This window comes from Pongo abelii, chromosome X (genome assembly GCF_028885655.2).
Source record: "Pongo abelii isolate AG06213 chromosome X, NHGRI_mPonAbe1-v2.0_pri, whole genome shotgun sequence".
In the NCBI taxonomy this organism is placed as follows: domain Eukaryota; kingdom Metazoa; phylum Chordata; class Mammalia; order Primates; family Hominidae; genus Pongo; species Pongo abelii.
In genome coordinates this window covers 38,212,201-38,238,111 of record NC_072008.2, presented here as the reverse complement: position 1 = coordinate 38,238,111, position 25,911 = coordinate 38,212,201, and the positions used below count along the sequence as shown (strand labels likewise).

The following is a 25,911-nucleotide window of genomic DNA, read 5'->3' as shown; positions in this document are numbered from 1 at the left end:
TATATTAATGGATTTGTTTATACTCTGCTACTTGTATTAAGTAAACCTGTTTGATATGATCGTTCTTGTTCTGTGTTTACCAAGTGGGCTGTTGCTGAACTTTCGTTTTTATAATCCAGATAAAAGTGTATTTGGATTTAAAGTTTATATTTGAACCTAGAACATCATTATCTAATGGCTTCTTTCCAAGTTTGGTTTCTCTATTGCACACCCCCACCTCCCACCCCAACTCAACTATATTTTCTGGTAAAGTCTACCACTTCCCTTCTTAGTAAACATTGTCAATGTTAAATGGTTGTTTAAATTATATTATTTGGTCTTGAGGATTTTACTTGCTTTAGAATGGTATGTATCTTAGAGTTGTTTTGTATTCATTTTCTTGGTTTCTCTCCCAGTCCTGCTATTCTCTCGGAAATATTTTTTGACTGCACAACACTAAAACAAAAATGCTACTGAAGTCTATTTACATGAACCAGACATGTTCTTATTCATTTAAATGAATCAGACATGCTCTTATTGTAGGAACAGAGTGTTTCCTGGCATTCTGTTAGAAAGATTAAATCCAATTAGCCTGGATAAGTCAACTGTTACAAAAATTGGAAACTGCTAAATTAAACTTTAATAAGAGTTACAAATGGCACTGGGCCTTCTTGGAAATGAAAAAAGTTATTAAGTGTTCGGTGAAGGTAAATTTGATTTTAATATTCTTATTCAGTGAAGAAGAAAATGAACTAAAAGCCTATTAAGTTATTTTTGTAGCTAACGCTTAGAGAAAAGTAAAAAAAAAAAAAAAAAAATCCCACTAAACTACGGTGAGAGAACATTTAAATAGAAAACAAACATAGCAACTCCAAAAATTGAGCCTGAACTTTAGAAATAGTTAGCAAAGACAAAGATGGAAACTCACAGATACCCTAGAAAATATCCCCACGGGTAGCAGCAGCAGTTAAGTACATGGGTACAACATCAGTTAAGTACAGGGCAAAACAGTATAATATACTCTCTCTTTTTTTTTTGAGACAGAGTCTCGCTCTTTTGCCCAGGCTGGAGTGCAGTGGTGCGATCTCGGCTCACTGCAAACTTCGCCTCCAGGGTTCACGCCATTCTCCTGCCTCAGTCTCCCAAGTAGCTGGGACTACAGGCGGCAGCCACCGCACCCGGCTAATTTTTTGTATTTTTTTTTAGTAGAGACGGGGTTTCACCATGTTAGCCAGGATGGTCTCGATCTCCTGACCTCATGATCCACCCGCCTCAGCCTCCCAAAGTGCTGGGATTACAGGCGTGAGCCACCACGCCCGGCCAGCAGTATAATATATTCTCTAGGAAACAGAGAGCATCAGTATTTGAGGCCTTTGTTTGATGCTCAAATACAGAATAATGGATGAGAAAAACCAGACTCTTCTTGCACAGCATTACTGGACATTGGATTACTTAGTGTAAATCTTATGTAAGTAATTTTTATCAATTATGGAAAATATCAAACATTTATTACCACTTGTCAAGGAAAACTGGAGATGCAACATGTAACAGCAGTCTAGGACTCCAGAGCATGCCCTTTTAACCAGATTCTAAAACACAGAGTTGCTGATATGATAGCACTCAGTGGTTGAGAAAATTGCCTCTGGTGCTGGGCTGCTTGGATTTGAAACCTGGTCCAATTACCAATTAACCTCTATGATCCTCAGTTTATTCTTATGTAAATGGTAGTGGCGATGATGTTGATGATGATGATGTTCATCTCATGAGGTTCTTGTGAAGATTAAATGAGTTAAAAAATTTAAGGCACTTAGAACAACCCTTAGAATATTCTAAGTATTATTATTATTTTTCTTTCCGACATGAAACAATCAAACAAACTAATCTCCAAGTGTATTAGTAAAAATACACACTCTGGGCAATAATCCTATAAATTGTGAGGAATGACATTTCTAAGGGCCCTTGTCATCTGAAATGCAATAAGCGTATGACTGTTAAAGAGAGGGATTTCTAGAATATAGAGGACAGTTGAGTCAGCTTTCTCAACATTTGGACATTTATTTGGATACTGACATTTTGATTCCATGATATACTGACATATTTCACAACACAAAAGGGCAATCTAACATTTGTTCTTCTTTAACAAAAAGAAAATGTGTCTGAAAGACTGTTATCCCCATTTTTGTGCCCCGAATGGTCGCTCAGAACGTTCATACCTCCATCATTTGCTCAGTTCTGCCCCAAATGGCAAGATCATTCTTTTTTTTATCTGAATCATGAGGGATTCATCTAGGTACATGTGTCCAGTCTGTAGCTCTGTGCTTGCATCCTTGCTGTACCTAATCCCCATCTGGTGGCTCAGTTCTAATACCTGGCTTTCACCTCGTAACCACACTTAGCCTCATAGGCCCCTACCACCTCTTCCACATTTGCAGAGCACTTACTATGAGCTAGGCACTATTTTAAGTATTTTACATTTACTAACCATTCTAATCCTACAACACTCCTATCAGTAGAAACTATTGTTATCCCCAATTGACAGTGAGGAAACTCAGCAACAGGAAAGCTAACTAAGTTTTCTCAATTTCATGCAGCTGGTAAGTAGCAGCGCTGAGATTCAAACTCAGGTCATCTGACCGCAGAGTCAACACTCTCAACCCCTGCACAATATTATTTCAATAGTTAAGACCTGGGGTTTTGGTCTCTGCTCCTGAGTTATTCTTCCAGAAACAAATCTTACTTTAATATCTATATAGTGCTTCATAGTTCAAAATGATTTCATCTCCATGACCATATTTGTTCCTGTGGCCACTATATGAGATAGGATGAGTTTGAGGAAACTGTGGTACACAGATAGTGCACGGGGGCAGTGAATGGTAGAATCAAAACTTAAACCTGGCTCTTTGGCTATGTTCTTTTCACTACCCCAATGATTCTAGGGCTTAGAAAAAGAAGATACCCATGAGATGTGGACTTTCTGATGGAGATGGGGCCTGACCAAAACCTTGAATTGTAGGTAGCTCTTAGACTGAGGGAAAAAAGGATGAGAAAATAGAGAATAAAAGAAAAAAATAACAGAAAAGGGAGATGAGAGAGGATGGCTTCTAGATACATTATAATTAAAGAAATGAATGGACTTGGTAGTGGTTTGGATATTGAGAGCAAAGGAAAAGTTAGAAGCAAAATTGACTCCAAGATTTCAAATGTGAGAAACCAAGAGATCATTAATGCCATTCACAGAAACAAATGAAATGAAACGGGAAGTGGTTTGACATAAAAGCTGTGAGTTTGTCTACCATCATGATGAATGTCGAGTGACCCTTGGACATACAAGTGGGAAAATGTATAGCAGATGGAAAAGATAAGATGTGGAAATGGAAGTCTTGGAGGTATCCACTTAGAAGTGATATTTTAAACTAAGGGTTGATAAGAAGTTATAGAGAAAGGAAAAACGTAATAGGTTATAGGCTAAATAAATGCTAAACCTTTGAGGGAAACTCAAACTTAAGGAAGAGAAAAGGAAAAATAGACAAGAAGGGAAGTGGTAGAAAAGTAGTTGAATAAATAGTATAGAGTCACGGAGAAGAAGGAAAGCAAAAATTTAAGAAGTAGGAATTGATCATGTGTGTCACATACAGCCAAAGGAATGAATAAAATGAAAATTTGGAAAAGTATTCCTTATAGCCCTTATCACACTTGTAATGAATTATTTGGGTGAGTTAACACCCTTCCTAACTAGACTGGAGATATATAAAGGCAGACTTAAGTGTTCCCTACTGTAACTTCAGTGCTCAGCAATGCCTGATGCATAGCTGTCACTAAATAAATATTTATTGAATGGATGAATGAATGCATAAATAAATGAATGTACTTGAATTTCCTAGCAGCACTACAGATGACCCTTGGAAGTACAGTGTCAATAAAGTGATGAAGATTTGATTTTATGTCATAGGGGAATTTGAAAGAAAGATTTTAAAAGAGAAAGTGAGGCAGTAGGGTATGTTTTATTAATCACTTCTTAGAGAAATGTTTTTGTTAAAAGGAGAGAGAGACCAGATCAAGTGAATTTTTTATCCTAGTACACTACATATTTATTATATTTTGTTCCTCTAGGAGCTCCTCCCTATTTTAGATAGTCTTCCAGAACCTAAGGTAGCCACAGCAGTTGCTAACTCTGCAAGTAACAGAAGCACCATCTGCTGTTTTGCTGTCTTCAGTAAAATCAAAAGTCCATGGGCTAAGCATGATGGAAGATGTAGATAAACAGAGGTCAAAGGAAATGATGATACTCCCCACAGAAAGAGATAACCAGGAATGGAACGAGGTTGGAGAGAAGTTTTGTGAAATCATGGAAAATGTGTGAATGTATATAGAGGAGTGAGAGAGAAAGAGGATGAGAGACCACAGACAAGTAAGATATGAATGTACAAAAGCATATTTACAAGTAGATTATAAGTAGAATGTATTAAAGATGATTAGCTAAGTGCTTACGCAGGCTGGCAAAATAGTCATAAGATATATCATCATTTAATAGAGCTTAAGTAAAACGAACTGCTCATTTTACATATTAAAGCTACATTTCCTTTTCCTTCCCTTAACATACTAAATAATAATAAGGAAGTAATTTCAACAAAAATACTAAATGGGCCTCCAAAAGAAAAGAGGTAGAAGCTCAATAATTTTATTCTCTAAACCTATCAGAAGACTTTAACAAATCTGAATAAATAGAAGGATAACATAGCTAATACCCAAACTTAAAATAGCAAAGAATTTCAGGAAATCATAAATACACAGAAAAAGCATGATTCAACAACTAAAAGAGCAGTAAGACATTTTCTCAGATATTAGTTGCCCACATGTAAATATGCACGTATATGTGGGTATGTACATATATATACTGAGGGATGCAAGGACCAATTTAAGGATTTCACTAGAGTCCAAATAAATGGCTTCATGCATTTAAGACCTAGGGTATGAATTGTAACACTTTTGTGTGTAAGCTGTTGTCCAATTAACATATAAACAACTTATTATACAATGAAAAAATTATATACTTATTTCCTGTGTTTAAAATACTTTTTAAGGAGGCTACTACTTAAGTAGTACTTCTAAATGCATTATTACATGTAAACAATATTTTATACTATTTTGAATGCTATAAATATATAACTCCTGTTTTCTCCAGGCATATGCTTTTCTCCAAGCATACACATATACTTGGAGCAAAGAGAAGTTGTATATTAATAGTTGTAAAATTACATTTTTCATTTAAATGAGGAAGATAGTATTGGTAATTAAAACAATCTATATTAAGGAGAAATTTTTTAAACCCTGATGCATCTTTTCAGAGTATATTAATGTTCACAGTTAATATCACATTTCTGTAAGCTGTTACAATATCATATTCATGTTGAAATTATTCTAGGTTTTTCAGACTTTATTAATCCTTCTACTGAATTTATATCCATACTGGATATTTGTCCATATCAAAAATGGAACTGAATGTTAAAACAAATAATTCCAAATGAAACATCTAAATTTTCTAATAAATGAAAGAAATTCAGAGCAAGAGGACAATCTATGTTATATAGAGATGTGAGAGGTTTATATAGAGAGGTGTGAGAGATTTATAGCAAAATGATGCAACACTTCTGCTGTGAATTTGATTTTTTTTATGTCACTAAAATGCATATTTGTTCCTGGAGGCACTCACTCTTCAGTAGAACCTAGTGCAATGCTTCACTTCATAGATAGAATCAAGTGTTAATAACAAAAAGAAACTTATATTTCCCTCCTCAATCCATTAAACTCATAGCTACCAATGGCCAAAATGTCCCTTCTGTACGTATTTCTCCCTTTTTTATTGTAAAATACAATATCAAATGGTGGAAGGAGCTATTTTCTTCCTGACCAGCAAATCCCACTATTCCCCCACCACACACAAAATACAGAAATTAAGAAATCAGATATCACAATGGAGATCCCTAAACACATTAGTCTTACCTTAATCTGAAGGTTAGAATGTTTTTGTGGGCTTATTTTTCTCTCAAACACACAAACTGTAGAATGCTGGACTACTTGACCCTTGTGAACTACTTGGAGCAGGAACTTGAAAAACCAGCCTCTCATATTCCCACAATCTATTTACACATTGAACACACCCAGTAGCACAGAGTAATGTTTATCTGTCGCAGACAGCTATTCCAAGAAGAAGGCAGTATCTCTAAAGCTGAGCTTTCAAAAAGGAATGTCTCTGTTGATCAGCAGGGGAAAGGTAACAGGTTTCATCTAAAGCACATTTTAAACATTTTTTGACATGAGGTATTTTTTACACCAGTGTTTTAAAGGTGATTCACTCTTTTAATATTCTTCTACCCCTGAAAATCTCTATTCTTAAAAAACCTGGGAAAAATATAATAACAATGAACACATATGGGCCAGGCACTGTTGTAAGTGCTTTACATATGTCCTCTCCAATAATTCTCCAAATGTATTAGGTATGTACTATTATTATCCCCATATTACAAATGAACAAACTAAGTAGTCTGCCCGCAGTCACCCAGTTAGTTAGCACTGGAGTCAAAAGTTAAATCCAGGCACTCCATAACCATAGTCCAGGTATCTAATCATAGCACTGTACTATGTATGAATGACTTTTAGAAGACAAATGTGTAACAGTATGTGATGGCTCAGCTGAACATTAGAGAATGAGTGAGGTTTTCTCAGTGCTTGTATGATACTGAATCTTTAGTTGAAGTAAGTGAAGTGTTAAGATCACTTCCGCCAAGGTGATTACCCATTTATGTTACCATAGCCAGGTCCCTTTTAGCTACAGTGGGGAACCCCAAAGGTGGTGTCCTGGAGAATCGAAAACATGAGTCTAGCTTGAAGTACCAAGAGAGTTATTACTTTCTTATGTTAAAAAACTCATACAAAAGAAGTCAATACAACACCTTTAAAAAGTTTAGAGATATATGTTTTGTTCCGTTTTTTTTCAGATTGGGTGATTACTTTTGATCTGTCTTCAAGCTCATTTGACGCTAGCCAACTCCAAACTAATGTGAGCCCTTCTAGTGTGTTATTAATTTCAGTTACTATAATTTTTTAAGTTCTAAAATTTCCATGTGGTTATTTTTATAGTTTCCATTTCTCTGCTGAAATTCACTATCTGTACATTTATAAAGATCATGTTTTCCTTTCATTCTTTGAACCTATTTTCTGTTTGTTCTTTGAATACATAATAATTGATTTAGTCTTTTTCTATGAAGTTTAACAACTGGACATTTTTGTGTTTGTTTCTATTGATTTCTTTCTATGACAATAGGTGATATTTTCTTGTTTCTTTGCATGTTGAATTTTTTTATTGTATATTGGACAATGGGGATCATATAGTGTAAAGATTCTGCTATCTCCCTCTGAGGAGTATTAATATTTGTTCTATTAATATTTGGCATTTCCATAGAATTGGTTTGGTTTTGCTAATGTAGTTATGCAGAAAGCCTAAGGTCCTTTCCAAGCCTGATGAATTTGGGAGATCAACCTACAAATTCTGTCTACCCTGCAGATCTTGTAAGGGCTGAGTTTTAGGATTTTTTATTTGTAATTTTTATGGAAAAATAGTAGGTGTATATATTTGTGAGTTACAGAGATATTTTGATACCGACTTGCAATATATAGAGATCACATCAGGATAAATGGGGTATCCATAGCCTCAAGCAATTATCCTTTGTGTTACAAACAATACAATCGTACTCTCTTCATTATTTTAAAATGCACAATTAAATTATTCTTTTTACTATAGTCACCCTGTTGTACTAAGAAATACTATGTCTTATTCATTCTTTCCATTTTTGTACCCATTAATCCTCCCTACTTCCCCCCAGCACCTCACTACCCTTCCCAGCCTCTGGTAACCATCTTTCTACTCTCTATCTCCATGAGTTCAATTATTTTCATTTTCAGCTTCCACAAGTAAGTGAGAATATGCAAATTTTTTTTCTGTGTCTGGCTTATTTGACTTAACATAATGACCTTCAGTTCCATCCATGTTGTTGCAAACGACAGAATCTCATTCTTCTTTATAGATGGTAGCACTCTATTGTGTATATGTACCACAGTTTCTTTATCCATTCATCTGTTGACGGACATTTATATTGCTTCCAAATTTTGTCTATTGTAAATAGTGCTGCAGTAAACATGGGAGTGCAGATATCTTTTGAATATACTGATTTCCTTTCTTTTGGGTATATACTTAGGAGTGGGATTGCTGGATCATATGGTAGCTCTATTTTGAATTTTTTGAGGAACCTCCAAACGGTTCTCTATGCGATTGTATTATTTAAATCTAAGACCTCAAACTATGAAACAACAAAAAGAAAACATTGGGAAACCTCTCTAGGACATTTGACTGGGCAAGGATTTATTGAGTAATACCCCACAAGCACAGGCAATGAAAGCAAACAGTGACAAATGGGATCACATCAAGTTAAGAAGCTCCTGCATAGCAAGGAAACAATCAACAAAGTGAAGAGCCAACCTACAGAGCAGGAGAAAATATTTGCAAACTACCAATCTGACAAGGGATTAATAACCAGAATATATAAGGAGCTCAAATAACTCTATAGGGAAAAATCTAATGATCTGATTTAAAAACTGGTAGGAGATTTCAATAGACATTTCTCAAAAGAAGACATACAAATGGCAAAAAGGCATATGAAAAGGTGCTAAACATCAGTGATCATCAGAGAAATGCAAATCAAAACTACAATGAGATGTCATCTCACTCCAGTTAAAATGGCTTATACCCAAAAGAGAAGCAATAACAAATGCTGGTGAGTATTTGGAGAAAAGGGAACACTTGTACACTGTTGGTGTGAATATAAATTAGCACAACCACTCTAGAGAACAGTTTGAAGGTTCCTCTAAAAACTCAAAATATGAACTTTAAAGTAGTTTTTTCCAATTCTGTGAAGAAAGTCATTGGTAGCTTGATGGAGATGGCATTGAATCTATAAATTACCTTGGGCAGTATGGCCATTTTCACGATATTGATTCTTCCTACCCATGAGCATGGAATGTTCTTCCATTTGTTTGTATCCTCTTTTATTTCATTGAGCAGTGTTTTGTAGTTCTCCTTGAAGAGGTCCTTCATGTCCCTTGTAAGTTGGATTCCTAGGTATTTTATTCTCTTTGAAGCAATTGTGAATGGGAGTTCACTCATGATTTGGCTCTCTGTTTGTCTGTTATTGGTGTATAAAAATGCTTGTGATTTTTGCACATTGATTTTGTATACTGAGACTTTGCTGAAGTTGCCTATCAGCTTAAGGAGATTGCCAAGTCAATCCTAAGCCAAAAGAACAAAGCTGGATGTATCACGCTACCTGACTTCCAACTATACTACAAGGCTACAATAACCAAAACAGCATGGTACTGGTACCAAAACAGATATATGGACCAATGGAACAAAACAGAGCCCTCAGAAATAATGCCGCATATCTACAACTATCTGATCTTTGACAAACCTGACAAAAACAAGAAATGGGGAAAGGATTCCCTGTTTGATAAATGGTGCTGGGAAAGCTGGCTAGTCATATGTAGAAAGCTGAAACTGGATCCCTTCCTTGCACCTTATACAAAAATTAATTCAAGATGGATTAAAGACTTAAATGTTAGACCTAAAACCATAAAAACCCTAGAAGAAAACCTAGGCAATACCATTCAGGACATATGCATGGGCAAGGACTTCATGTCTAAAACACCAAAAGCAATGGCAACAAAAGCCAAAATTGACAAATGGGATCTCATTAAACTAAAGAGCTTCTGCACTGCAAAAGAAACTACCATCAGAGTGAACAGGCAACCTACAGAATGGGAGAAAATTTTTGCAATCTACTCATCTGACAAAGGGCTAATATCCAGAATCTACAATGAACTCCAACAAATTTACAAGAAAAAAACAAACAACCCCATCAACAAGTGCATGAAGAATATGAACAGACACTTCTCAAAAGCAGACATTTATGCAGCCAAAAGACAGATGAAAAAATGCTCATCATTATTGGCCATCACAGAAATGCAAATCGAAACGACAATGAGATACCATCTCACAGCAGTTAGAATGGCAATCATTCAAAAGTCAGGAAACAACAGGTGCTGGAGAGGATGTGGAGAAATAGGAATACTTTTACACTGTTGGTGGGACTGTAAACTAGTTCAACCATTGTGGAAGTCAGTGTGGCGATTCCTCAGGGATCTAGAACTAGAAATACCATTTGACCCAGCCATCCCATTACTGGGTATATACCCAAAGGACTATAAATCATGCTGCTATAAAGACACATGCACATGTATGTTTATTGCGGCACTATTCACAATAGCAAAGACTTGGAACCAAGCCAAATGTCCAACAATGATAGACTGGATTAAGAAAATGTGGCACATATACACCACGGAATACTATGCAGCCATAAAAAATGATGAGTTCATGTCCTTTGTAGGGACATGGATGAAGCTGGAAACCATCATTCTCAGCAAACTATCGCAAGGAGAAAAAACCAAACACTGCATGTTCTCACTCATAGGTGGGAACTGAACAATAAGAACACATGGACACAGGAAGGGGAACATCACACACCAGGGACTATTGTGGGGTTGGGGGACGGGGCAGGGATAGCATTAGGAGATATACCTAATGTTAAATGAAGAGTTAATGGGTGCAGCACACCAACATGGCACATGTATACATATGTAACAAACCTGCACATTGTGCACATGTACCCTAAAACTTAAAGTATAATAAAAAAAATACATATTAAAAAAACCTCAAAATAGAGCTACTATATGATCCAGCAGTCCCACTGCTGGGTATATAACTAAAAGAAAGGAAATCAGTATATCCAAGAGATATCTTCACTCCCATGTTTATTGCAGCACCATTTACAATAGACAAGATTTGAAAACAACCTATATGTCCATCAGCAGATGGATAAAGAAAATGTGGTACATATACACAATGGAGTACTACCAAGCCATAAAGAAGAATGAGATCCTATCATTTGCAACAACATGTAAGGAACTGGAGGTCATTACGTTAAGTGAAATAGGCCAGGCACAGAAAGACAAATTTCACATGTTCTCACATATTTGTGGGAACTAAAAATTGAAATATTTGAACTTGTGGGAACAGAGGGTAGAAGGATGTTTACCAGAGGCTAGGAAGGGTAGTAGGGTGCTGGAGGGGAAGTTAGGAGGGTTAATGGGTGCAAAAAATAGAAAGAATAAATAAGACATTTATTCTTTCTAGTTTTTCTATGCTAGTATTTGCTAGCACAACAGTGACTATAGTCAAAAATAATTTAATTGTACATTTTAAATTAACAAAGAGAATATAATTGGATTGTTCGTAACGCAAAGGATAAATGCTTGAGGTCATGGATACACCATTTACCCTGATGTAATGATTACGTATTGAAGACCTATATCAAAATATCTCATGTTGATACGGGAGGAGGGCAGGGAAGTGCTGGGTAGGGGAGGGTGTGGTCTCTGGCTAGGGCTCCACCCCTGGGCCTGTGACCAGGGACCTAGGTGAGGACAGGCATTTTTTCCTGCCCAAATGTTGCATTTCCCAAGACCACGCTGGGCCACCACATCCCCATCCTGTGCTTATAAAAACCCCAAGACCTTCGCAGGCAGAGAAACAAGCAGCTGGACGTCAAGAGGAGCACGCTGGCAGAGTGCACCGACAGGCACTGGCAGATGCTGGCAGGTTGGCAGGCCATTGACCAGCAAAACAATGTGGAGTTCGGCTGGGGCGGTCGGAGAAGAGCCCGGCCACTGAGCGGGTCTGGCTCCAGGGGAAAACCACCTTCCCACTCCATCTCCCTTCTGGCTTCCCTATCTGCGGAGAGCTACTTCCACTCAATAAAACCTTGCACTCATTCTCCAAGCCCATGTGTGATCCGATTCTTCCAGTACACCAAGGCAAGAAATCCCAGGATACAGAAAGCCCTCTGTCCTTGCGATAAGGCAGTGGGTCTAATTGAGCTGACTAACACAAGCTACCCACAGATGGCTAAACTGAAAGAGCATTCTGTAACACATGCCTACTGAGGCTTCATCTGTAAACATTCACCTTTAGACACTGCCGTGGGGTCAGAGCCCCACAACCTACCCGTCTGCATGCTCCTGCTAGGGGTTTGAGCAGCAGGGCACTGAAGAAGCGAGCCACACCCTCATCACATGCCTTGTGAGGGGGACAAGGGAACTTTTCCCATTTCTATGTAACCCATAAATATATACACCTACTATGTACCCAGAAAATTTTTCAAAAAATAGACTTTCGGGCATGGGCTCGTCATATCACCCCATAACCACATTTAAGACAATGTCAGTGGACAGAGTCAGAATTTCCAGAACACCTTAAGTGAGAAGTATTTGTGTTCACAACACAGTTACACAACGTCCAGTGGAACAAGACCTAGGTTTGCGAAGTCTAAGGACCTGTATTATAAAATCAGCCCTTTTCTCCCAACCTGTCTGGGCTTCCCCAAATAAAACACAAGTGAAAGTTCTCGAGAGTGAGTTAAGTGAGAGTGTTGTCAAGACTCACTATCAAGAGTGAGAGCTCACAAGTTCTTGTGAGTGCTTTCCTGGAAATCCAAGAGACCCCAACATCTTGGCATTGAACACATGAGCTTCATTTTCCCAGAAGAGAACATTAAGCACCTTCTATCTTGAGCGCTATTTCTAAGGATAAAGGAGAGGAAAGAGCTTCAACAACAGGTGGGATGACCAGCTCTCATCCCTGCTTTGACCTTGAAAGAGCTGATTATCATCTTTGGGCCACAGTGACCTCAGCTGTAAAATGGAGACCTTTGAAAAAAGTCTGATCCCCTTTTACCCATTTTCAGTGGAGATTCTTTCTTAGGAAAAGAGCGTAGTCTGGTAACTGTATACCTCAAGAAGACCTTTGAAATAATTTTTCCAACCTCATTTTACAGCCACAGAAGCTGATGGTCCCCCAAGTAAATTCTACTGAGGGAACCAGAAGCCAGCTCTTCTGCCCTTCCTTTCACTATTTTCCCCTTTCTTGTCATGAAGACTCCCCTTCACAGCTGAGCTGGTGAATTATTTTCATCCTACATTTCAGAATGCAAATAACTCCCAACTACGGTATGTAACCTGCCTCCTTGATGCTAACTGGTTTCCTTTACTAGAGTTTGCTTTAATAAGTTAGAGATATTTCCCCACAGTTATTCTAGAACATTAAGAGGAACCAATCTTCTACTCTCATCAAGTCCTTTGGAAGACACATATTAAGAAAATGCCAAATGCATATTCTATTTATTGCCCTTCATTACATTTAAAATCATACTCCTAAAATAATAGAATACAGTAAATTCACTATTCCAGTGTTATACACACTGTGATTTTAGGAACAGTGTACGGCTACAAATTTTTTATTACTGATTGGCTGCAGCAGGCACAGGAATTGAATACCACCATTCAGGATCCTTTATAGAAATCTTTGTCACACATTTAAGTGAGTGAAGTCATCTTATTGGACAGAGTGTATACCAGTCTGAGTGTTGTTAAACTCCAGTGATGATTCAATGGTGAGCCATACACTAGTCATGCACAATAGGACCACATATCATCTCTAAATTAAATAGAACACGAAAAATAGAAAATAGTGGCTTTGCACCATAAATAGTCTGAGGAGTGCTGCACTGCACTATAGTAATTCGAGAAGGAACCCTTCTGAACATTAGAGTTGGAGATTTAAATTACAGTGAGAATAATGAACTCATCTATAGGAGCCAGACAGGTACTTTAAGGAATGGGATGAGTCAGTAATCGGATACAATAGGGAAGAGTAAGTGTTATGGGATCTTTAGGATGTTGTTTTTCTGGCCAGAAATCTCTGTGGCAGGTGGTACCTTTGTCTGAGTTGTGCTCGGTCCTGCTGGGCTCATTTTGCCCTCTCAGACTGGCAGGCTGTGCTTGGCTCATGTTACCAGCCTGAGCCCCACACCTGTCAAGGGGGAGTAAGGTGTGGAACAGCAAGGGGTGTGTGAGCAAGCGTGGGGTTCAGCCACTGCACACAGTCAGACATGCCAGCTGCTGCAACAGGGTAGGCAGGCAGCTCCAGATGCCAGAACAGGTGTCAGCTCTCTGTGAGGCTGCCACTGGACCAGGAGAACGACAAGCAGCTTTCACAGCTGGCACCGGGAAACATGGTGGCACCTGGAAGTTTGGAGATGCCAGTGAACCACAGAGCCCCAAAGAGGGAGTGACAGCCCTTGCTCAAGTAGTTCTCAGGTCTGGGCTCCCCGAAGGGCCAAAACTCTTCTCTCTTTCTCTTTGCCTGCAACATGGCAAGCAAGGGGCATGTTTCAACCCTGTTTGTGTTAAAGCTCTTTTAGCCCCACCATTTGACGGGTCCTGAGTTCTTGTCTTGGGAAGAATGAGGTACACCGACAAGTGGAGGGTGAGAAAGATGAAGCGGAGCTTTACTGAGCAATAGAATAGCTCAGTCTCCCACAGGGGGCAGCTCCTTTCTGCAGTAAGGGTGTCCTGATGAGTGTTCAGCTCCTAGCAGAGAGGAGACCTTGGAGTGGGAAGCTCCTCTCTGTAGGCAGGTCTTCCTGTCATCTTCCCAGCCGTCAGCAGAGAGGAGGACCTGGAGCAACTAGCTCCTCTCTGCAGCTGGTGGTCCCAACATTTGTTCAGCTCTGGCTGAGTCCTCTAGCTTTTAAGGGCCTCAGAGGGGAGGAAGCGTATGCTGACTGGTCCACAGGTGGCCATGGGTGGGCCCAGATAAAGCACAACAAATTCCCGCTCCAATCTGTAGGACTGCAGTCCAGCCCCCAGCTTTCACGCCCTTCCTGGCCTGAACTTGGGGCCTTACTGTGGACCTTCCACCTAGGAACCTGTCTGCCTCCTGCTGCCGTTCATGGCACCCAGGCTGTAGGTGCCAGGGGATGTCTGCAGGCCAGCACCGAGCTGTCCTTGGCCCCCCATTGGCTCCCTTCCTAAGCTTGTCAGAGCCCAAAGTCTGGAGGGGGCTAAGGCAGCAGGGAACTGGTGTGTCAGCACTGCCCCAAGCATGTGCACACCTGGCCTGGCTGTGACAGCACCCGGGATCGGCCCTGACTTTGCTTTGAGATTGGAGTGGGCACTGACAGCAGGGAGAGCCAAGCCGTGGGAGCAGACATTTCCAAGAGGGTAGGAATGCCTGGGTCTGCAGCCACGATTTGGATGGCTGCAGCTGTGTCCAGGAGGGCAGGACTCCTGCCTGCTCCATGGAGTGGGAGGCCTGGGTCCACAATCACCGCTCGGACAGCTGCGGCTGCAACCGGGGAGCCACTGCCACACCAATTTGAAAGGGACAAGGCTCCCACTTGTCCCCAGCTCCCACCAGCTCTACAAAGTGTGCAGCCCTGGTCATGACTCCCTGCTGCAGCTGGCATGATGGCAATGGCCACCCCAGATGGGCCACCACTGCCATCATGAGGAACGTAGGAAACTAAATATCTCATCCTAATGGGGTAGCAGCTAATTATTTCTATCTAACTGTAGCCACATATATACCGAGACATTTTGATTTTCTAAGGAAACCCAGAAATTGAGATTTTCAGATGAAAGATCTAGATTTTTCAATATTGGCAACAAAATAATTTTCCTTAAAAACAGCATTGTAGTCCTAATGATCCCATCTGCTGTCCAGATTAGGTATGTGAGCTGCCACTTTGTAATCTGAGGATTAGGAAAATGATGTATTAGATGTTCATAGAAGCACCTCTCTTTCTAGACTCCTATTTTGGGAGTAACGGAGGTACTCTCTAAGGAGTCAGGCCATCTCCCATAGGCTACATCATGTAGGATCTATCACATAAAGGGAACAGGAGACCTGGGCCTTCAAAATGCTTTGCTTCCCAGAAGATGCTCTGGGTGGGAGACCAGCCTGATAACCAGGCCTTGTGTTAAAGCCAACAAAAAGTTGCCTTTACCCTCCAAGTCTCCTGCCCTCAGGCTTGACTCTGGGGCTTGTCTCTCTTCACACATGATGTTTTCTGCAGTCTTGACCTGAGTCTGGCACCAGCCTACCCTGACACTGCTTGTGATCACTGGCCTGGTTGGCAGCCACAGTCACCCCAGCCTCTGTCCTTGCCCACTTGAGCGTTAGTTTTCACACTCCCAATAGGACACTGGCCACCAGTGCTGTCCTATCCACAGGATACAGGCCAGAGAGACTCCTTCCTCACCTTTCCCTCCCTCCTGTTAGAAATGCACAAAAGGCCTAAACATGGGTAGGCTCATGCCTTCCCAATAACAGTGATTCTCTCTGCCTCCCCACCTCCCCTGAGTGTAGAATTCCTTGCATGTGTGGAAGGGGGATCTGGCAGGGTGATGCATTAGTCTGAAGCTATGCTGGCTGTGGCCCCCCACGATTCCTCTGAAACCCATGAGCACAGCTGAGCACAATTCTTAAAGGGATAGCAGTGCCTCCTGCTGACTCTCCCATACCCCTTGACTCTGCAGAGAGCTTGCAACAGGGGCTCATCTAAGGTCAACCTCCAAACTCCACCTCAGGCATGAAACAGAGTCTGAAAGCGCCCAGAAGCCCGGGTCCTTACAAGGTCAGAGTGACCGTTAGTGTTGACGACTGCATAAACTGTAAGGTGACCACCTGACTACACAGAGGGACTCACCTGCCACGGGCCACCCACCTACTATGGCTTCTCCTGCCTTGAATGAAGTCCTCAGATGTGCATTCCAGTGTATCCAGGACATTATATCTAGTTCTACAATAAGCCACAGCCATAAGCATCATCAACAGCTTTTAAACACCAGACAGCTATTTAATCAACATGTCAAGATCTGAGGAAAATGATCAGTTCACTGCCATTACCCATCCTAGAGGGACTCACTTGACTGGAGGACACTGGACTAGCAGGAACACATACCCTGAAAACAAAGATGTTTCACTTTGGCAAGTGGAGAGGGCGCTGTTGTCACCATGATGTGATCAGCTGAAGGAGACTCCCTACCTGCAGATGCTGGAGAGAGGCCTGCTTGCTGCTCAAATGCACAGAGGAGAAAGTGACGATCTGGGCTAAGGCTGGGAATGCTCTATAGTTCTCCATAAGGAATCACCCAGTGGTGGGGTGGGCATCTTCACAATGAGTTGCCTAGGAATATGAGGTTCAGTGGAAATCATGTGGCAAGAAAGGCTTCTGAGATTCAGACAAGCATATTTCCCAAATGGCCCTAAGGACAACCCCAGTACAATCTCCATGTAAATCCCCTGTCCCATGAAGTTCATGCCAGCCAGTGTGCCCCTCTCCACCCACCCCTGTGGCCACCGCCCTCTGATTTCAGACCTTTGCTGTCCTGAATAAAGCATCCCACACCTCAGTCAGAGTCTGCAGCTCCACCCCAGTCCCCAGCATCAGGCTGGGAATTCAACAAGCCTTGGAGGCCCCCAGCCAACTCCCTGGCCTCACAAGGCCTTCCTGTTCAGAGACAATGAGGAAGTCTCGGTGTCTTTATCCCAGCCAGTTCCTCCCCACAGGGCCGGTGCCCTCACTGTGACCATTGGAAACTGCCCCCTCTAAATCACTGATTCAAACACTCCACACTGGCCACCCCTTCCCCACCTTCAGCTCTCTGGGGATAGCTTCTCCTTGATGTCTCACAGACACCTACAACCCAAAGCAACGGGAACTGAGAGGAGTCAGGAGCACTGTCATGCATTTACACAGTTTAATAGCTTGGGCAGATGGAAGCAGCCTGGGGTCTTTCATCTACGGGAATTTTGGCATCTGGAGGAGGTTGCTGATGAAGTCCCGCATGGCTCCGCAACTCAGGAATCTTTCCTCCTCCTTCTTCTCCTCCTCCTCCTTCCCCCCATCACCACCACCACCACCATCTCTTCCTCCTTCTCCTCCTCCTCCTCCTCTTCCTCCTCAGGTTGGGGCATTTCTTCTACTTGAGAGTGGGTGTCATCTTCCAAGATCCATCTGAGCTGCTCATCCTTTTGCAGTGCCCTCTTCACGTGTTGTGGGGTGATGCACATCCTGCGGCTGTTCTTGACCTCCTTGCCCACCTTTTCCAGGATGTTGGCTGTCAGGTACTCGAGAACACCAGCCAGGAAAACAGGTGTGGTTGAGCTCAGGCGCCAGGTATGCTGACTTTCTCATAGGCAGTGTTCCAAGTGGCTGACAGGAAACTGCAGCTCTGCTCTTTTGGAATGGGAAAGGCATTGTCTCCTAGGCCTACAGAGCATTTTGTTTCCAGCCATGAGGAATTGCTGGGTTTTGCCCCAATCGGCACAGCTTGATTTTCCTGCTGGCCTGAGCCTCTCAAGGTACCAGTGCTTATTGCCACCCACTGTATCCCTATGCTCCAGCCCCTCATTGGTCAGGGAGTTGCCTTTGTGACAACCTCCACTTTTTGATGTCATTGGTGTCCACTGGGCTCTGATCAGGCCTCAGCCTAGAAAAGCCCATGAGAGGAACCTGGTCACCCTAGCAACTGGAACTTCCTTTTGAGAGGGACCTGGTTGCCCCAGTAACCGGAGCTTCTTTTTGAAAGGAACCTGGTCGCCCTAGTAACTGGAGCTTCTTTTTGAGAGGAACCTGGTCACCCTAGCAACTGGAACTTCTTTTTGAGAGGAACCTGGTTGCCCTAGTAACTGGAACTTCTTTTTGAGAGGAACCTGGTCACCCCAGTAACTGGAACTTCTTTTTGAGAGGAACCTGGTTGCCCTAGTAGCTGGAACTTCTTTTTAAGGAAAAGCTCATTTTCTATTTAACATTTTAGCAAAAAATTGTGTCAATGAAAGTATTGTCCTGTCTTTAGGACACCACTCTAGGTTCTTTAAGTTTAGCCTTGCATTGTCTGTGAGCTAATTTATATTCCCTCTAGAAGCTGTAAGTCACTTACAGACATGTTCACTGCCTTGCCCCCAATTTTGCCTCCATGTGTACATTTACTTAAACATTCATGATCAATATTCCTATGTTTATTCTTTGAGTTCTCTTTTGAATGGCTTATAATATCTGCCAATTTCCTCATGAGTTAATCGATTGTTCCAATGCATTCCCATATCATAGGTGTTTGAGTGTTATGATTTCACTCTGTTGGAAAATACCTTTTACCTGTTTTTAAAGGTCACAATGTTATACCCAGTGGATTCATCTATCAGAGCTAGGAAAACTTGGTGACAGAGATGTGTGCTTCATGCTCGGTTAAACCCAGGAATGTCTTTGCTTGCCTCATCTAGGTGACTCCAAAGCCCAAATAAGTCTTTGTTCATTGTATTTTTCTAATTTTAGTTTCAACATTTAATTTTTATTTCAATATTTTTCTCTACTAATTCTGTATTTTGTTGTTGTTGTTGTTGTTCATTGACATTAGGTAAGTTATTTTCATTGTTGACCAAATGGTTGGGAATTCAGTTTTAGGATCCAACCATCTGGAGAGCTGTGTAAATGAGTTAATGATTCATAGAAATACAGTCTCTGTTGTGTAAAAGACAACAGAAAATCTGGTTTGACAGTCTTTTTGTACATTTGTCTATTTATAGCTCAAATCAATTAAGAATTTTATACTCTCTTAGAGGAGAACAGGTTTTTTTTTTTTTTTTTTTGATATTTGGATCAGAGAACTTTACTGTTTCTATTTACACTTGACTCAACGGTTGAAATTGTAGAACTGAAGCTATAAGCTCTATTTCTCTGTGCCTATATGTCTATGTGCTTGTAATTCTGAAATAGCTCCACCTCTGATTGTGTGATTATGTAAAGTTTTCCTACCTCTGGATGGTATTGACGTGTTCAATTATAAAGTCTCTTTTGCTTACATAAATTAAATATTCCCAAATTCCTCCTGTCTCTCCACAGGGCTCAGCAGGATGTGGTTCTCACAGCCAGTGGCCTAAGTCCCCAGTGGTCACCTGAGAACCAGGACCACTGCACTTTGGGGAAGCCTGCCTACAGGTCTGCTGTTAGGGAAGGAAGGAGATGCAGCTGTTTATTAAGGGGGACCCTGTGCATGCACTGTGTGGAGCAGTAGCTTACAGGCACAAGTGGACTCAATCTTGGGAAAACCCACAGATGGAGAGACTCTTATTACCCCCGTTTTACACATGAGGAGGCCTGCTCAGAGGGAGTAATTGAAGGTCTAATATCACATGTCCAAGAAGTGGTGAACTGGGATCTGAAACCCAGGTCCTCAGCTCCCATTGTTGGAGCCAGCTGTGCAGCCTCTGACCAACCCTCTGTGAAAGGCCAGCAGGCAGCAGACTGTGGCTCCCAAGGACCCAAGGAACAGGGGGAAACCTAAAATATGGGCACTCACAGGCAAGGGGACAGATTGCTACAACACTTGATGTGACACCTCTTTTAAACTTAGCACAGAGCAGGAAGTTTTGAAAAGGATTGCACGTGCTTTAGAGGCCGCCACTTGGGACAGAATTATTTGTATACCTCTTAAAACATGGATTGAGTAACTAATAATTCTTTGGTGCTCTATGTAATATATGGTAATTATAATGAATAAGTATTTAATTTAAAAATGAAATTGTTAATCGTGTTTTAAAGGAAATACATTTATAATTAAGCTGATTCATTAATAATTAACAACCATTAAGAACTTCTTGAATTGCCCATCTTAGGCCAGATCATAAGTTTTGTATATTCTTTTGATTTATTTTACCAGTGTCCTGAAGAGAGGACAAAAAGATATATTCACAGCACTAGCTAATAATCCCTGTCTCAAATCCACTTTCATAATAAGGCAGGGCATAAAGAAATAAGAAATGAAATCCAGCAGGCCACCATTTCTTTTTTGCATTTTTCGTGATGGTTTCTCCTTCACTCCTCAATCTCCATGTAAATCCCCTGTCCCATGAACTTCATGCCAGCCAGTGTGCCCCTCTCCACTCACCCCTGTGGCCACCGCCCTCTGATTTCAGACCTTTGCTGTCCTGAATAAAGCCTCCCGCACCTCAGTCAGAGTCTGCAGCTCCACTCCAGTCCCCAGCATCAGGCTGGGAATTCAACAAGCCTCAGAGGCCCCCAGCCAACTCCCTGGCCTCACAAGGCCTTCCTGTTCAGAGACAATGAGGAAGTCTCGGTGTCTTTATCCCAGCCAGTTCCTCCCCACGGGGCCGGCGCCCTCACTGTCACCATTGGAAACTGCCCCCTCTAAATCACTGATTCAAACACCACACTGGCCACCCCTTCCCCACCTTCAGCTCTCTGCGGATAGCTTCCCCTTGATGTCTTACAGACACCTACAACCCAAAGCGACAGAAACTGAGAGGAGTCAGAAACATACTCATGGATTTACATCCTTTAATAGCACTTGTTGATGACAACAACAGGTATTCCTCAGCTGTGACACATTTTTGCCCTGGCTAAGCCTGTGAGGATCCCTTCAAGGCTCTGGGACCCAGTCTTCAGTCATTCTTCCTGGATTTGGGCATCTCATCAAACAAAAAGCGAGTCATATCACTCTCAGAGTGGTGGGGCTCACGGTTGTTGTCCACTTCTCTCTCCCCATCTTGTGAAGTGTTGCGCATACTGCCATTGTTGCTGGCCTCCAAGCCTACCCGCTCCATGATGTAGTCAGCAAGGCAATCGAGCAAGGTAAGGAGGGTATTTATTGTGGAGGAACTCTGGCTTTGGGCGTCTCGTTCGTCTTGCACAACGCGGTCCACGAAGCTCATAGGGACCTGTAGCTCATTTCTAGAAGGATCTTGAGTCTGGTTGTTATTTGTAGAGGAGTTCTTACAGTTCTTTTTCTCTGACATGATGTTTGCTGGGTTTGGCTCTGATCAGCTCTGTTTGATTCTCTAGCTCAAGTAGGTGTCTGAGGACACTGGTGCTTAGTCCTGCCTATTGTATCCCTCTGCTCCAGGCCCTGATTGGTCAGGGAGCTAGCTGCCTTTGTGACATCCCTAGACTTTGTGATTTCATTGGTGTCCACTGGTCCCTTATCAGATCTCAGCCTAGAAATGTCTGTGACACTGATCTAGTCACCCTAATGACTGAACCCTGATTTTGAGGGAACTATAACTCTCTACCTGATTTTGACATTATAAAAATAAATGTGTGCTTCAATGGAAAACTTTGCTTTATCTTTAGGACACCACTGCAGGTTATCTGATTCTGGCCTTACATTATCTGTGAAGTCTTTTATAGCCTTTTGTTAGTTGTAGGCTGCTGATACATGTACAGCATATTCTTTAGTAGAGGTTTGGTTGTTCTTCACCTTATGAAACCAGTTTTGCCTCCATTTACACAATCATTTAATATTACTGATGAATATTCCCATATCAACTCTTTGGTTTCCCTTTTGAAGCAGTCATAACATCTTTTTCTTTTAGCATGTGTTCATTTCATATCTGTATGAGTGTCATGATTTTACCCTATTTGAAAAATATATTTTAGTCATTTTTCAATTAATAATAAGATGCTCGGCTGGGCACAGTGGCTCACTCCTGTAATCCCAGCACTTTGGGAGGCCGAGGCGGGTGGATCACGAGGTCAGGAGATCGAGACCACGGTGAAACCCCATCTCTACCAAAAATAAAAATAAAAAAATTAGCCGGGTGCGGTGGCGGGTGCCTATAGTCCCAGCTACTCGGGAGGCTGAGGCCGGAGAATGGTGTGACCCCGGGAAGCAGAGTTTGCAGTGAGCTGAGATTGCGCCACCGCACTCCAGCCTGGGAGACAGAGCGAGACTCCGTCTCAATAATAATAATAATAATAATAATAAGATGTTCAATAAGTTTACTTGTCAGTGCCAGGTAAACAGTTGATAGAGAAGTGCATCTTGTGCTCAGTTTAAGCCCAGATGTGTATTTCTTGTCTCTCCTAGGTGAAGCCGAAGCACTAAGAGATGTTTCTTTTCTATTATTTAATTTTCCTCTCTACTAATTCTGTGTTTTCCCTTTGACTTTGGTTAATTTACAGCCAATAACTTTGCCATTCCACAAGGGAAAAAGTGGAAAGAAAAAAGTCTCAAATCCAAACATTTTCAAAATCCAACCATTGGGTTTCAAGGCCTGAGAATATTCTAAGGCTTGAGACTCCTTCTTTTGATGACTCTGATCCTATAACTTCACCTGGGGTCATAAATCTGCCCTCTGGCCTCTAGGTTCTGCCGTCAGTCATTGTTCCTTTATTTTGAATGGTAACATATGTTTACAGCTGAGCAGTTTTATCAGCCTGCTTCCTCCTGTCAAATTTTGAGAGTCCTATAGCCTTCTTTAATTTCTTCCTCTATTTGTCCCTTTCAGTCTAAGCTGGCATTGTTTCTGCTGATATTGTCAAAAACTTACAGGTCTTTTATGTATGTCATGGGGATTCATGCCATTAGACAAGAGGCTTCTTCAAGATCCCTCATAGAAAATCCCATCTCTATTCCTTGCTTATTCTGAGAAGCACACCCCATATCTCTTCAAAACACCATCTGTGTGATTGAATACTTTGATCTTTTGATCCCTTAAAGGCACTAGCAAAAGGATGTCTAGCCATGTCCTTGATTTTATCTCTGGAGGATGATTTTGTGGCAATGAATTTCCTAATTTTGGTGTCTTTTGCAATCTGGATAAGCTGAAAATTACTCATATCATTGAATTCTGGTTTCTTTTTGCTTAACAGTTATTCCCTCAATTTATGTCTTTCCTCTGGCATTTTACTATAAACAGCAATAAAAAAACAGGCCATTCCTTTAATCCTTTGCATGAAAATCTGCTCAGCTAAATATTCAAGTTCATTGCTTACAAGTCCTGCTTTCCACATAATTGTAGAGCACAATTCAGCTACGATTTCTGATGCTATATAACACAACTCCGTTTTCCGATATTATGTTACTAATTTCTTTCTAAGCATTCACCAGCAACACCTTTGACATTTTATTTCTATCAATAGTTTGTTTATGATAATTTAGGTGTTCTCTAAGACAATATAGACTTTCTCTACTGTGTTCTTCTTGTCTGAGCTCTCACCAGGAACACTTTGAACATTCATATTTCTATTAATGATCTGTTCAACATAATCTAAGGTTGTTATATAATGCTCGTGAGAATTATTCCAGTCTATAGCTATTATCCAGTTGCAAAGCCACTTCCACATTTTTAGATATTTCTTATAGCAGCAACCCACTTCCAGGGACCAAAAATTGTAATAGATCCCTATGGCTGCTCTAATGAATTGCCATACTTTGGTAGCTTTAAAATACACGCATTTAGTATCTTACAAACCTGGAGGTCAGAAGTTCAAAATCAGTTTCACTAGGCTGAAAATAAGGTGTCAACATTGCCATACTCCCTCTGGGGACTCTAGAGGAGAGTCTGTTTCCTTGACTTTCCCAGCTCCTAGAGCTGCATTCCTTATTTCATGGGCCCCTTCCTTCCTATTTACAGCAAGCAGCATAGCATTTTTCTTCAGTAGTCACATTTCCTTCTTCTGTGTCAAATTCGCCTCTGCCTCACCCTTTTATGAAATTTTGTGATTGACCTTAGGTTCTATCAGATAATACAGAATAATCTCCCATCTTCCACAATCATCTTTGTGAATTCTCTTTTTCCATATAAGGCAACATTCATAAGTGCAAGGGGTTAGGATCGAAGTATCTTTGGGGACCATTATTCGGCCTACCACAGGAGTTATTCCCAGGAAACTCTGGCAGGGAAGAGAGGAATTGAGACAGAGAAGGAAAGGAAGAAAACAAAGTATTCGTTATCAAGCAGCTAATATCACTGTAAAACTTTAGAGAACGCTATATAAAACACATCTTCCAGGGGCAGATGATGCCCCACTGTTCTGGACTGTCATATTATTGAGCACAATGGGCTCTGGTGACCTAATGAAAGGTCTCACACAAAGAAATAAAGGTTCTGACATTTGAAAGTCAGGCAAATATCTACTTAAATGGTATGAGCTGTTGGAGTATGGACAGGGCACTGACAGCATCTTCTATACCCAGAAATGTTTGTATACCTTCCTAATAAAGCCTTTCCTTTTCTTCGTACCTCATGCCTGCTGTTTCATCCTTTCATGTAGCTACCTGGCATCAGACACTGAGGTAGATGCTGGTTATTCAATGTTAAGCAAACTAGGCATCTCATCCTTATGAAACATCCAGTCTAGTAGGAAAGACAGATGTTAAAACAAACACCCAAACAAATATGTATTTCAAATTTATTGTGCATGATCAAAAGCAGAGTTTATAAACTTTAGCACTATTGACATTTTGGACTGAATAATTCTTTGTTTTGTGGCATAAAAGCTGTTCCTGGTAAAAAAGGACAGCAGTACCTTGGCCCCTATCCACTAGATAATAGCATCTTCCAGTTGTGATGTCAAAAAGTAGCCAGGGGACAAAATTATTCTCAATTGATAATCACTTATTCACATTTAAAATGTTATTTTAAATGTTATTTTAAGGATGTAATTTACATAGGGTTATGGAGGAATGTTGAAATGACATTGAACCTTAGAACTGTCACAAGAATAAGGAATGAGTCAGAGAAGTGGTAAGATAAATAACATTCCATGGACAAATCCCGACTGGTAAAGTATTTGGCATGTTTTAAGTGAAAGCTAGTAAGTATGCTGAACCTGAGTGCAAAAAATGAGAGTGTAAATGATGTTACTGGGTGCAGCACACCAACATGGCACATGTATACATATGTAACAAACCTGCATGTTGTGCACATGTACCCTAGAACTTAAAGTATAATAATAAAAAATGATTTAAAACTCTTAGAGTTATAATAGTAATAGAAACCTGCTTACTGCTCCCTTGTTTGCTACCTGTACTTCTTCAAATGATAAAAAGCTTCATCACTACCTTAGTTCACCAAAACGCTTCAGCACAAGTGTACTATATGAATCACTATTGATCTGTCTTGCA

The 25,911-nt window shown here is 40.9% G+C and overlaps 3 protein-coding genes across 15 annotated transcripts in view; all 3 read right to left on the bottom strand.

Moving 5' to 3' along the window:
- Positions 1–25,911, bottom strand: part of SYTL5 (synaptotagmin like 5) — a 242,492-nt gene that overhangs the window by 123,698 nt on the left and 92,883 nt on the right. For 5 of the 13 annotated variants that reach the window (XM_054544445.2, XM_054544453.2, XM_063721209.1 and 2 more), the window contains one exon: positions 17,031–17,171. The exons of the other annotated variants lie outside the window; for them this stretch is intronic. The gene's annotated coding sequence lies outside the window, so the exon portion shown is untranslated. The remainder of the gene's footprint in view (positions 1–17,030; positions 17,172–25,911) is intronic. 13 annotated transcript variants of the gene reach the window in all.
- LOC129052909 (histone H2A-like 3) lies at positions 17,732–18,445 on the bottom strand. Its single transcript, XM_054544455.1, is given in 1 exon segment — positions 17,732–18,445. A coding segment is annotated over 1 exon segment (600 nt). The 3' UTR covers positions 17,732–17,845.
- Positions 21,322–21,906, bottom strand: LOC100432743 (huntingtin-interacting protein M). Its single transcript, XM_002831526.5, has one exon. It carries the CDS (start codon positions 21,797–21,799, stop codon positions 21,446–21,448), a length of 354 nt encoding a protein of 117 aa, XP_002831572.2. The 5' UTR covers positions 21,800–21,906; the 3' UTR covers positions 21,322–21,445.